The 14451-nt window shown below is 46.7% G+C and overlaps 1 protein-coding gene across 2 annotated transcripts; it reads right to left on the bottom strand.

The window, feature by feature from the left end:
- Positions 1-289: 289 nt before the first annotated feature.
- LOC141509750 (kallikrein-8-like) lies at positions 290-13149 on the bottom strand. 2 transcript variants are annotated; one of them, XM_074219517.1, is made up of 6 exons: positions 13054-13149; positions 12681-12858; positions 12142-12301; positions 10928-11184; positions 3691-3824; positions 290-2031 (listed from the first exon to the last, which is right to left on the bottom strand). In XM_074219517.1, the coding sequence occupies exons 2-6, from the start codon at positions 12751-12753 to the stop codon at positions 1879-1881; spliced, it is 777 nt and encodes a 258-aa protein (XP_074075618.1). In that variant the 5' UTR covers positions 12754-12858; positions 13054-13149; the 3' UTR covers positions 290-1878. The 2 variants fall into 2 exon arrangements, with proteins under 2 accessions (XP_074075618.1, XP_074075619.1); XM_074219518.1 differs by lacking the exon at positions 13054-13149 and having other exon boundaries at positions 12681-13040.
- Between the last annotated feature and the right edge of the window lie 1302 nt (positions 13150-14451).

Here is a 14451-nt window from a genome sequence, read left to right as displayed (position 1 = left end):
GAGTCCCACACAACTGAATAGCAGCAACACCCTAAATAACCTATTTCATAATTATGTTGTGATAATCAGGTGAATATGATTATTTAAAGAGATCACTCCTAACCCTTTCCCTGGGGTCCTCAGACTGTTCTCTTTTGAGAACTACAGACCATGGTTCCCAGGACCCGGATCTTTTTGAAGGTTGAAACTCCCTCAGCCTTTTCCCCAGCCCAAGTTGCCCAAAATACCAAGATACCAGTATGTGGGTCCAGGATGTTTAATCATAGAAAACTTAAAAGGAGAGAGAGACTACCATTGGAGAATGGGGGTGGGGTGGGGGGAGGGGTCAATGCTCTAGGCTCTGGTTAGGACATGTGGGCAGAGCTACAATCCTGGGCTGAGGACTGAAGTGGATAGGAACTGGAGCCAGTCCAGAAGGAGAGGACTTTTTAGGAAGAGACCGATTATGGAGGTCACACAACTAAAAGCCTGGGGATTCAGGGAAGGGGGTTAGGGAGAAGTGGGGTACGGAAATGGGTTGCACCAGGGCCGCCAGAGCCAAGTGGGAGCGCAATTGGGGGGCAAGGTCCAGGCTGGAGGAAAGCATCTGGCTGGGAGGGCATGATTTAATGGACTGGGGATGGGGAGGGGAGGGGGGAATTGGGGGAAGAAGGGGGCGAAAGGAGCAGAGAAAGAAAGAGTTATGGGGGGTGGGAAGGGGGACTGGGAAATTAAGGAAGAATGGACCAGTTAGGGCAGGAATACATCTGAGCTCCGCGGAAGTGCCCAAGCGTTTGGGCATAGATTGTTGGCATGGGCAGGGGCAGCGCTGAGGAAAGGCTAGAGAAGGCCGAGTTTGGGGGCACTGGGAATCAACGCGTGGTTAGGGGTGGGTCCAGAATGGGAAAATAAGGCCCGGGGCCGGGGGTGGGGGAGCTGGGAGCCGCCACACCAACTGCGGACTGAGACAGGCCCGAGACCGGGCGCACACAGGACCCAGGAGTCCGTGGCAAGGGTACCGCGGGGTTCGCTAGACGTTTCCAGATTGGAGTGAAGCCGGCGCTAAGGTCGGATGGACTGGAGGACTGGACCCACGGGCCTGGGTGGACATCCATCTGTCCGTCAGAAAGGCTTGAGAGCATCTGGTATCTCCCGTCCAGCGGCTCCTCCCCGGGGCCCCACCCGCCTCAGGGGCCCCACCCGCCTCTGGAGCCTCGCCCGAGAAGACGTGCTCCCTCCGCCCTGGCTCGGGGAGGATTGGGAAAGAGATGCCGTCAGGAGGGGAACCAATGGGGCGGGAGCACGACTCCCATGCCCACTGACTCCCGCCGCGGGAGGCGGGAGGCAGGTGGAGGGTGGCCTCAAATCGGGGGGAAAGGAGCCATTCAGAATAGGGCTGGGGCAGGGGCTTCAGAGGAGTGGGAAAGGTGCCCTGAGGGAGAGAGACAGGGTAGAAATACAGGGGCGGGCAAAGAGGAAGGGCAGCACCAGTCGGAGAGGACAGTGACTGGTCCAGAAAACTGTAGAACTGGGCAGACAGCAAAGTGGTGCTGGGGGACAGCGCAGAGCCTGGAGAAGGAAAACAAAGAGGCAAAGGCGAAATAGACCGGAGGGACGAACGGAGACATGGAGAGATTCAGAGACACACACTCACAGTCCAGTCCTCCCCTTCCCCTAAACCGAGTCTCAAAGAAGGAATCCTAGGGAGAAAGGAAAAAGTAGCCTCCAAATTGAGAGCGATCCATGTGCGCCTTGGAGAGCCTCAGAAGTCTACCTCGACCTTTCCTTCTCATCTCCACCGACCAAAGCATAGGCAGGTCTGGGGGAGCACGACCAGGGGCTACTCGTTGATTAAGGGCGAAGCCCACTCCTCTTCCCCGACCCATTCCCAGCTCGGTCTCAGTTAGCATGTATGGTCTTCTTAATCCAATTTGTATAGCGGCAGACACTGGTATAGACGCCTGGTTTATCCACAGTCCCACAGGGGTCTGCACCCCATGATGTGATGCCCTGGAGAACTCCCTTGCACACCAGAGGGCCACCTGAGTCACCCTGGATGAGAAAGTGAGGAAAGAAATCAACCTCAGATTATCTAACACCTGTTCAGGGTCATTATCGGGGTGGGGGTGGGGGTGGGGGTGGGAGTGGGGGAAGGGTGGGGAGAGAAAGATGGAAAGCATTAGGAGGCGTGGCTTCCTCCTAGGTTTCAGCTTTGACCTACACCAGAAAATGGGTGTTAAAGGACCTCTTTACACCAACTGAGATCCCTCTTTCTTCCCAGGATGTCATACAACTGCCCTGCCTTCTTTGTCGCCATTATTTGTTGTTGCTTTTGTTGCTCAGTCGTTTCAAGCTCATCTGATTCACCCCATGTAGAGGTTTTCTTGGCAAAAGATACTAGAGTAATTTGTTACCTCCTCTCATTTTACAGATGAGGAAACTGAGCCAAACAAGATGTAGTGACTTGTTCAAGTTCACACAACCAGTAAGTGACTAAGTGTCTGAGGCTATATTTTTAACTCGGGAAGATGAGTAAAAGTGCTGTATCCACTTCACCACCTCAATGTCTTTGTCAGTAGGGAGAGGACATTGTCTTCAAGGTTTGAATCCTAGGTGTTAGGGTTTAACCAGAGAACCCATCTGTGGTTTCCAGGTCATTGATCCAACTCCTGCCAATTGGGAAGTGGTCTCACTAGGTCCAATCCTTAGGAAGGGGCAGAGACCTCATCCAAGGGACACTAGTTATAATGGCTTTCCAATCCATTTGCAGATTCTGTTCCCAAAAGATGTGACCTTTAAGAGAGGAGGGAAGACTCCCTGGCTTTTTTCTTTGTTCTAAGCTCAATGAAACACTCTTCTCTCTCTTCAAATCATGACTGAAAAGGTCCTTAGAGACCATTTAACCTTACCCTCTCATTTTACAGATGGGAAAACTGAGACTCAGAAAAAAGGGAAGCAGTCCTACTAAAACCACATAGATGGTGAAAACCAGATTTGAGTCCCAGTCTTTTGGAAGAGGCACAGTTTAGTAGGAAATAGAAATTTGTAGTCAGAAGACAAGACCAAATATCAGGTCCAGTCATTAACACTCAGCACATCAGGCCCCATCTGGAAGCCTATTTCCATATCTGTAAAATGACCAGGAGTTACAGTAGGGTGCTGAGCCTAGAGCCAGAAAGATCCACTTTCCTGAGTTCAAATGACTTCAGATACTTAATATCTGTGTGAATCTGGGCAAGTCATTTTACTTTGTTTGCCTCCGTTTCCTTATCTGGAAAATGAGCTGGATAAGAAAATAACAAACCATTCCAGTATCTCCACCAAGAAAATGATAAATGGGGTCATGAAGAGTCAGAGACAACTGAAAAAAGAACTAAACAAATAAGGGGGGAAGAAAGACAGTGTGATCTCCAAAATCCTATAACTGTGGGACCATGGGAAAAGCACTGATATAGAGTCAGAGACCCTGAGTTTAAAATCTGTGATTGCTCCTTTACCACCTATGAGACCTGGGGGAAATCATTTAATTTCTTCGGGCTTCTGTTTCTTCATCTGTAAAAAGGAGGAGACTGGCCAAAGGGCTTACGGGAGTTATGAATTGAAACCAGAGCTTCCTCTATATAGCAGGGTGCTCTGTTTCTATGTTCCCCAAATCCTCACATCCAACCTTAGTATCACCACCCCACAACCGACTGTCCTTTGAGCCCTGACCTGACAGGTGTCGGCACCGTTGCTGTTCCCTGCACACACCATGCCATCTGAAATCTTGTCTGGGTAGGCTTTCTCACAGTGATCCTGGGACCAGATGTACAGATTTGCACAGTACAGAGTATTAGGAAAGTTCTCTGGGGAAGGGGTTGGGAAGAGAAAGTAGATTAGTGATGAAAAATCCAGAAATTTCTAGTTGCATACTTTGAAAGATTTGTTAACTGGAGACCACTACTCTTATAAAGTGCAATTCTTTAGCCAACTAGCCTGAAGGATCCTCATCTCTACATGCAGATAACAGGGTTGAAGGTTAGAGTCCAGTGATGGAATCTGAACATTCTTGCCTGATAAATAAATGGGGCAGGAGGGAGAGAGAGGAAGGTTAGTTAATAGGGACCACTTCCTGAATAGAAGCCTCTTCCAGTCAATGATAGAAAAGTTTCTGGTCCCAACTTTACCCAGTCCCTCTTTTATTTATTTTTTTTTGCAAGGCAATGGGGTTAAATGACTTGCCCAAGGCCATACAGCTAGGTAACTAGTAAGTGTCTGAGGTCGGATTTGAACCCAGGTGCCCCTGACTCCAGGGCCGGTGCTTTATCCACTGAGCCACCTAGCTGCCCCCTAGTCCCTCTTTCATAAGCATATGAAACAAATTTTTTCATTCCCCACCCCCTCTCCCCACTATTTTATTTCTCAATCCAGAGAAGTAACTGCTTAACTTCCCCTGGAAAATTTTAGAATCAAAATCAATGGAAGAATTCATTGACCTACAGACTCCCCACCTCTGACTCTCTGTCACTTTCTCCCTCCATTACTCCCTCTGGCTACACTAACTGTGTATTAATTTCTCTAACCCCAGAGCAATACTCCCCTGCTATCTTCTGTTTTTTTCTTAGCCTCATTTTCCCTCCTCTCTCCCTTTCCTTTTTATCTTCCCTCATTTCCCCTCCTCCCTACTTCATCTTTTCTCCTCTCCTCTTCCCTTTCTTTTCTCTTCTTCCCTCTTTTTCTCTGTTCTCCTCTCCTCTTCTTTGGTTCTTCTCTTTTTCTTCCCCTGCTCTCTTTTCCTTTCTCTTCTCTTTTTCTTTTCCTCACTGTCTCTTTTATACACTCTTCATATCTATTCATTGTCTTTCTGAATATGGTCAGGATGGAAAGCTCACTCCCTGATAATGCCATAACATTTTTAGATTGTCCAGTTTTGCATTGTTCTCATAATTAGTCCATGAACATTTTTTAGCTAGCTGTTCTGGTCCAGTCAGCACTGTCCCTTCCCTCAAGCTGAAGTCTGCCCCTTTGAAACTCCCTGATCTTTCTAGTTCTGCCTCTGAGATCAAGAAAAATGAATTTCACTTCCTTCCTATATCATAACCCTTCAGAGACTTGAGAACACATACTGTGTACCTCCCCCCACACCCAAACTTCATGTTGTGCTGTTGTTTTCTTCTCCAGGCTAAACATTCCTATTTCTTCAATCATTCCCCTCATGCTCTGCTTCCAAGTGCCTTCCCTGTCCTGCTTGCCCTCCTCTGGATCTGTTCCAGAATTTCCATGGTCTTCCTAAAGTGTCTCCCCAAAACAGCACATACTGGAAAGGGAGTGACCAGAGAAATATGGAGTTCAGGGAATGGGAGACCTCCCCAACTTGCTGGACATTTTGCTCTTCTTTGGATCCAACTAAGCTTTTGGAGTAGGTCACACTGTTGATTTTCATTGACTTTAAAGACTAACTAGACAAACCCACATGGGGCATAGGGCATTACCTTCCCTAGTATGTGCTCACAACACCAAGGAAGTTGGAAGGGATGTTTGAGATACAGGATGTTACAGCAGGATGTCACAAAGCTTTATAAGCCTGACCATGGGGCTGAATACTGCTGTAGCCATTGCTGCGGCTGCTGTGGTTACTATTCCTGTCTCTACTACCACTAGCAACAACCACTATCACTTAATGCTACCAACTGTGACCTATTCTCTTCTACCACGGTGACAATTATTACTATCACCAGCATTACCTCTCCTACTACAACCTACTACTAATGATTGCTACCCCTTTTACTTACCATACTACTACTACCGCCACCCTTAATCCCACCAACTACTTCTACAACTTACTACTAACAACTGTTCCCAATTACTTACTTAATATTATTATTACTGTCATGGTCACTGTTGCTGCTGCAACTGCTATGACTGTGACTACAGACGAATACTACTACTGTTGCTGCTGCTGTACCACTACTATTATTACTGTCGCTGCTGCTACTACTACTACTACTGCTCCAACTACTATTACTAATATTGCCACTACTTCTACTACTATTATTACTGTCGCTGCTGCTACTACTACTACTACTGCTCCAACTACTATTACTAATATTGCCACTACTTCTACTACTATTATTACTGTTGCTGCTGCTGCTCCTCTTCCTCCTCCTCCTCTTCCTCCTGCTGCTGCTGCTATTACCAATATTTCAATACTTCTACTATTATTAATGTTGCTGCTGCTGCTACTACTACTACTACTACTGCTGCTGCTGCTGCTGCTGCTGCTGCTGACGCTACTACTACTGCTGCTGCTACTATTACTAATATTGTCACTACTTCTACTACTATTATTACTGTTGCTGCTGCTGCTCCTCCTCTTCCTCCTGCTGCTGCTGCTATTACCAATATTGCAATACTTCTACTATTATTAATGTTGCTGCTACTACTGCTGCTGCTGCTACTACTACTACTACTACTACCAGTACAACTACCACTACTACTGCTGCTACTATTACTAATATTGCCAATACTTCTACTACTATTATTACTGTTGCTGCTGCTGCTCCTTCTCTTCCTCCTCCTCCTCCTGCTGCTGCTATTACTAATATTGCAATACTTCTACTATTATTACTGTTGCTGCTGCTGCTCCTTCTCTTCCTCCTCCTCCTCCTCCTGCTGCTATTACCAATATTGCAATACTTCTACTATTATTACTGTTGCTGCTGCTGCTGTTCCTCCTCCTCCTGCTGCTGCTGCTGCTATTACCAATATTGCCAATACTTCTACTATTATTAATGTTGCTGCTACTACTGCTCCTACTACGACTACTACTACTACTACCACTACCACTACTACTGCTGCTACTATTACTAATACTGCCACTACTTCTACTATTATTACTGTTGCTGTTGCTGCTGCTGCTACCACTATTAATAATACTCTCACTACTTCTACTCCTATCATTACTGTTGCTGCTACTCTATGACTACTCCTGTCACTACTGTCATTACTGTTATTATTACCACCACTACTACTACTACTGTTGCTACTCTGGCAACTAGATGGCCTGGTGGATAGAGTGCTGGACCTGGAATCAGTAAGACCTGAATTTAAATCTGGTCTCAGACACCAACTGTGTGACCCTAGGCAAAGCACTTAATCTCCCTTTGCCTCAATTTCTTCAACTGTAAAATGAAAATATAGCACATAGTAAGTGCTATGTAAATCTTAACTACTATCATTAATATTACCAGTCATTATCATCACCATCATAAACATATAAGGTTTGCAAAACACTTTGCTAATATTATCTAATTTAATTATCACAACAACCCTGGGAAGTATATACAATTATTATCTCTCTGTTTATGGGTCAGGAAACTGATGAAAACTGGTTAAGTGACTTGCCCAGAGTCACAGAGCTCATAAGTGTCTGAGCTCTTGATTTCAGATCTAGGCCATACCTACTGTACTATCCAAAAAGGAGCTATAAAATGTAAGTTATTATGTCTAAACATAAATTCTTGGAGGTTAAAAAAAGTCAGTATTGCCTATATAAGGTGAGGAAGTCATAGTTAGACAGCAATTTGGATTTTTAAAAATTGATCCAGACAAATGGAGAGAGGGAGAAAGAGAGGTTGGTTGGTTACAAGTACAATATGGTAGCCAAAAAAAAAAGTCTAATTTGATTTCTACTCTCATTAGGAAAGGAATTTTCCAGGAATAGAAATTGATGGTACCACTGCACTCTGCCCAGGCCAGCACATGTCTAGTATGCAATTCAGGGAACCACCTTTTAGGAAGGACGTTAATATGGTAGAAGGCATTCATTTGTGAAAAGCGAAAACAGGGAAGAGGAGATTGGATTGTTTTTTCAGGGAACACAAGAAGGTGGCCTCAGAAGGACTTGAAGTCTTCCAGGTCAGCATTGGACTATGTGACTCCTGCTGAGGTGTCTTCTGACTTTAAAAAAAAATCTATGATTGCCTCAGTGATTTGTTTTGTATGATTGTGTGGTTGTTGTTGTGCTTGGGTCAATGTGAGGGGGAGGGAGGTTGGGAGGAATATTTTACGAAATTCAAAACATGATTGTTGTTGCTTAGTCAATTAGTCAAGTCCAGCTCTCTTTGACTCCATTTGGAGTTTTCTTAGCAAAGTTACTAGAGTGGTTTGCCATTTCATTCTCTAATTCATTTTACAGATGAAGATTTGAGGCAAAGTGAAGTGACTTGTCCAGGATCATACATCTAGAAAATGTCTATGATTGGATTAGACTTGATGCTTATCCCTATAAAATTTAACCTTATGATTAAATATGAAGTCTTGGAGTTTTAAAAAAGTCTGCTTTTCTTTTTAGCTTTGTGAGAGATTCTTGAGTGTTAAGCCATGGCCCTAATTATAATAAAGTTACCTTTCACCAACTCCCAATTCTATCATTACTATTTTTGTATTGTTCTAAAATTGTGAAACTCTTCTTGACTTATTCTGTAGAAGCCAACTCAAGTCTCATTTACTTAAGGATGCAGGGCAGGGTAACAGCAACAATAACGATAACAGCTATTATTTATATAGTCCCTTAATATTTCCAAGGCACTTCATAATTATTATTGTATTTGATGCTCACACCAACTCTGGTACTAGTCTCGTGCCATTTTGCAGATGAAGGAGGTAAGGAGGGAGGGAGGAAGGAAGGAAGAGAAGAAAGGGAAGGAGGAAGGAAAGAAGGAATGAGGGAGGGAGGGAGGAAAGAGGAAAGGAGGGAGAGAAGAAAAGGGATAAGAAACTGAGGCAAACAAAAGTGAAGTGATTTGCTTAGGCTCACACAGCTAACGAGTATCTGAGGCATGAAGTAGAGTGTCATGTTTGTTTCTGTATCTCCATACCTAGCTCAGTAGACACTATGTGAATGAAGGAATGAAGGAATTGAAGCTAACGGATGTGGCTTGGAGTCCTGTCTCTATCACTGTGTAGAAAAGAACCTGCAGATCTCAGATTCCTCAGCTACAAAATACAAATAATAGATTTCCTACATTTCAGATTTGTTGAGAAGATCAAACCAGATCATGTGGATCAAGCAAGCAAGTTGTCAACATATCAAGGATCTCTGATTTCCCCAGGATGTTTATTCCCTTCTCTCTGGTCCATTCTTTCTATCAGTTTAGTCTTAGAGTCTTGCCTAGAACTGAGAAACATTTAGCAAGCATCCTAGGGTCATACAACTGATAAGTGACAGGGGCAGGATTTGAACACAGCTCTCCAAATTTCCAAGCCCAGCATTCACTTTATTATAAGGGATTTCTCCTTTTTACCTTTTCAAAGAATTATATAAATGGTACTCTTTTCCCTTACTTCATATAATCTTTGGTTGAATTCCTATTGCCACAATGAATCTACATATATATCTTAGTTTTCATTTGATAATATACTGCTAGGGTTTCTTGGCAGTCAGGTGAATAGGAGTTAGACTTGGAGTTAGGAAAATCTGATTCACATCTGGCCTCAGACACTGACTAGTTATGTGACCCTAGGCAAGTCACTTAATTCCTATTTGCCTCAGTTCCTTACCTGTAAAATGAGAATACACTGGTGAAGGAAATGGCAAGGCATTTCAGTATCTTAGCTAAGAAAACTCCTCAGACAACATCTGTGGGGTCACATAGAGAAGGACATGACTTAACAGCAGCAGCAACAACACTGATTTCATTCTTGTAAAGAAATCTAGTATAGAAACTCTACAAATTCAGAATAGCAGTTCATGGAGAATTTGCCATCTCAGAGAACCTGAGGAATGAGACGTTCAGTTACCTGCCCATGACTTCAAGGTATTTGTCAGTGACAAGATTTGAACCCCAAAAGTTCTGTAGCTTTGACTGAACTACAGCACTTTTCTAAATGTGTGGGCATTGATGTCTCATGGAAACTGTGAGGACTTCTTCTGTTTTCCTCAAAGTGCATAAGGAAGGAAGGAAGGAAGGAAGGAAGGAAGGAAAGGAAGAAAGGGAGGGAGGAAGAAAAGAAGAAATGAGGGAGGAAGGAAGAAAAGAGAAAGGAAAGGAGGAGAGAGGGATGAGAAGAAAAGGGATAAGGAGAGGGAAGAAAGAAAGAAGAAAGGAGGAAAGAACAAGGAAGAAAAGAAAAGGAGGAAGGAATGGGGAGGGAGGAAAGAAGAGGAAAGGAGAAACTCTGATTTATTTATCTTTTTTAATGGCCTTGAGGAAGCCATTTGACTCTCTAGACCTAAGTTTCCTAACATGTAAAATAAAGGTGTTGGACTTTATAAACAGTTCTCAAACTTTTCATATCAGGACCCCTGTACACTCTGATAAATTATTAGACTCCACCAAGAACTTTTTCTTTATCTATAACAACCATATTAGAATTGAATTAGAAATTTTCATATTATTATAAAAACAATTCTGATGGGAATAAACTTAGAAAGTTCCTTCATATTTGGCCATTTTCTGTTCTTGAAGGTTTGCTAGGCTCTGGCCCATCTATATGCTAAGGACTCTGTGACCACTGACATTCTAAGTTCTATGTTCTAAGGCTTATTCTAGCTCTGACCTACTACATAATACCTTCCATTTTCATTTTCTATTTCACAAGAACCCTTTGAGGTAAAATGTTCTGTGTTCTTCAAACTAAAATCCTTGAGAATCTGGAACCTTCACCCCTTGGTCATCTTGCTTGCTCTTTTGACCAGCAGACCAATTAGTGAGTTGACACTTTTCCTAAGTCTATTTAGGAGCTCTCTGATCTGTTCCAGCAGCACCACAACTCTGTATTTAGAGTGAGGTGATTTGGGTTTGGCTCCTGCTTCCTCTCTTTCTTAGCTGTTTGACTCTGGACAAGGCATTTTCCTCTCTGGGGGCCCAGTTTCCTCATTGGTAAAAATGAGGGGATTGAAAGTCATAACTTTGAAGGACCTATTTGTTTTCAGTTCTAACTCCTATCCCTCCTCCTGGAGAAGTACCTCGAGGACTGGTGGTGGTCCCCCATCCAGACACAGTGCAGTCCTGTTTAGGCTGAGGGCAGTAGGAAGGAAGGTCAATTGGCTTCACTTTGTTGTTCACTTTGGCTGAGTTCTGGAGTCTGAGCAGCATCAGGTCATGCTTGTTGTTACCAGATGAGGAATGACAAGGATGAGGGATAAATCGATCCACCTTTATCTCTTGCTTTGAATTATCTGGGTTCTGCAGGCTATGCTCTCCCAGTCTGACTGTGTAATTCCTGTGGAGATGGGGAGAGATTGTGTGACTCAGGTATCAATGTTCCCAGAACCCAGGGGATTTTGGGGGTGACTTTTGGGGGACTCTGGCATGTGTTCCCTACCCATTTGAAAAACCTTGTGCCCCTATTCTGCCCTCATTGGAAATCCACATGTCCAGTCCTCCAGTCTCCAGCCCTCTCAGAAATCCAGATAACAGAGGGCCAGAGTTTCAGAGACCCCCCCCCAGAAGTATGCAGACCCTCAAATCCCATGCCCTTGGAAAAAAAAAGGGTAATTTAGTTGCTCAATCACCCCTTTGAGGGACATGGGTATCTACACTCCTTGATTACCCCTGCTTCCCATAAGATCTGAATAACTGAGCACCTAGCTCCTGCTGACTCATTATAAATCCAAGTCATATGCTTGAGGACCCATATAACTGAGATTCCAGCAGCTGACCCCCAGGGACTTGGTCCTCTAAGTCCCAGGTGGGTCCTTTTGGAAAGTCATTCCCACAGCATTATGAAGAAACAAAGATACACCCAGATACAGAGACACCCAGAACAGATAAGTCTATCTTTCAGAGAGCCACCTTCCCTAGTGAAAGAGCCGCTCACAAAAGGACAAAGACCCCTGTGTTTCTATAGCTCCCAGAGGGGGACAGAGGCTCTTCCTCCCCCCCCCCCCACTACTTCAGTAAAGTGTTTAATTTAGAAGGATGAGCAGAGGGTCAGAGGGTCTTTTAAGAAAAAGTAACCCCATCCCTATGCCACAGGGCATTTGTGCATTCAGTCCCTCCTCAAACATCAAGACATCCATCCTCCAAATCCCAAGGCCCTCAACCCACTGCAATAAAGTGATCTGTCACAGAGAGACAGAGATAGAGCTCAGCCTATCTCCCCTTAGGGACCCAGCTGTTCTTCCCCCCCCCCCCCCCGCAAGCCCTGCTCCCTTAGGCCCCCAAGCACCAGGCTCACGGTTTTTGACAGTGGGCTGCTGTGAGTACCCACTGAGGGGCCACCAGGACCCCCCCACAGAGGAGTTGTTCACCCTGGAACAAGCCGGCTTGCCAGGGCTGGGAATGAGGCAAACAGGGCTGTCCCTTCAGCACCCTGTCGTCATCAGCCAAGAAAGACCCTGAAATAGCAAGCGAGGGGGAGGCGGTTACTAAACTGCCCTAGAGGAAGAGAGAGTGGGGCAAGAACTCAGGCAAATTTCTTCCTAGGATACCCCCACAATATTGCACGTCCTCTTCCCATTCACCCACGCCCAGCATGTTCTCAGCCTCTCAGAAATATTCCCAACCCTCTTTGTCACACGCCCCTGGGCTCTCAAAAAGAGTCCCATGAGCCCCCAAATGCTACCAAACTAGCCGCCTCCTTCCCACATGCTCCCACATTCCCCCCCAGTGCTCACATATATTCCTGCAGCTTTCCACATAGCTTCAGAACAAGGAAAACACCCCCTGGATAGGCTCCCCACATCTTGGCAACCCCTCCCCTCCCCCACCTCTCACCTGCACAGGTGGTCCAAAGCAGGAGGAAGAAGGCCCAGGATTTCCAGATGTGGGAGCCTGAAGGGGGTCCCATGGCAGGGCCTGCTGAGCTGGACAGTGAGGGGAAGGTCAGGTGGAGCCTCTCCTTGTTCCAGACTTAAGGTCCTGAAGTGAAAGACCCGGGTATAGGGAGGAGAGCCTGGGGACAGAAGAGTCATGACTTGGAGAGTCAGGGTGGCTGGGGCCCCGAGTGGAACAGGAGACAGAAGGCCCTGATCCCTGTGGGGATGATGGCTTCTGCCTGGAGGGCAGACAAGGATGCCTAGATCCCTACTAGGCCGACTCCCCTGAGCCCCTGGGGAGACCCGGGTACCCTTCAGTTTGGCTTCCTCACCTTAGGGACTCCTGGGCTCAGGCTCCTGGCAGGTCCCGCCCTGGGAGCTCCTAGGACGCTTCGGGTCCCCTTGCTGCCCAGATATCACCAGCTCTTGGGGCCAGAGTCTTTTAAGGAGGCGGCCCCGCCTCGCCCCTCCCCGTCCCTTCTTGCCAGCCCTCCCCTTCACAGGTAACCCATGCAGCAGCCACAAGCGTGGCTGTAGCACAGGCGCCGGGGGGGCAGGACGCCTGGGTCCCGAACACCCCGCCCGGGACTGGAGCTGATGCTTCCATCGTCGAAGGCAGCGGCGATCGCACCCCTGGGTCCGGAGCGGAGCACAAGCGGGCTGCAGGCAGACCGTCAAGCCGTGAGGTGCAGGAGCGGGGGCCGGGGACAAGTCCCGGGGACCTGGGTCCCAGGAGGGCTGGGTGGGTGGAGCGATCCGGGACGGCTGGTTTGGGAGGCGCCGTGACCCGGTTTCCCCTTCCCTCACTGCAGATGCAGCGACTGGGTGGGGTAGGGTCTGGCCCGCTCTCGGCCGCACTACAGGGCTTCGGGAATCCCAGAAGCAGAGCCGATCAGCTCCCACAAAGTGCTTAGAGATCCGCCGTCTCCCCCACCGCCATCACTGCAGGTTTGTGTTCTGCACAGGTGAGCGAGGCTCGCCTAGATAAAGTGGCTCCCACGTCACGTAGTCTGCTGGGGACAAAGGCGGGAGCCCAGTTCGGGGGGTTCCCAGCCCGCCCACTGGCTCGGAGGCCAGTCTGCCAAGAGCAGGGAGGGGGCTGGAATCCAAGGCTATGCAGGCCCGTAGGCTAACGCAGAGAACCCCGGGTCCAGCGCGGGGTGGATAGATCTGGGGGATCCGTGGGCTTGGCCGGGGGCAGATACAGCTTCATTTGCCTCAGCCTCTAACTAAAACGCAGCATTTCCTTTGATTACTTTCTGTTTTGTTTTGTTTGGGGCAAGGCAATAGGGTTAAGTGACTTGGCCAAGGTCACACAGCTAGGTCATTATTCAGTGTCTGAGACCGGATTTGAACCCAGGTACTCAAGACTCCAGGGCCTGTGCTCCATCCACTGCATCACCTAGCTGCTCTCTGCAATTATTTTTTAAAAAATTTCTCAGTAAAGACTTGCCCAGATCACTAAATTACTATAGGGACACACACACACACACACACACACACACACACACACACATACAGTGAAAATGTCCTAATCTAGTCTTCCTCCCCCTCCCACAATTTTACAGAGGAAGCAATTGAGGTCCAGGGAGTCTAGTGATTTACCCAACACACCCACGTGGTAGAGGCAATGCCTCCTATCTCCCCTCTACACTGCTATTCTTCCTAGACTCAGCTGTCTCCAAGCAGGAAGGGAAGAGGAAGGGTCTTCTTCTTCCTTCACCCTCTGT

This window comes from Macrotis lagotis, chromosome 1 (assembly GCF_037893015.1).
Source record: "Macrotis lagotis isolate mMagLag1 chromosome 1, bilby.v1.9.chrom.fasta, whole genome shotgun sequence".
Classification (NCBI taxonomy): Eukaryota; Metazoa; Chordata; class Mammalia; order Peramelemorphia; family Peramelidae; genus Macrotis; species Macrotis lagotis.
Note: the sequence above shows the minus strand (reverse complement) of the source record. Positions and strands in the feature narration are given on the sequence as shown.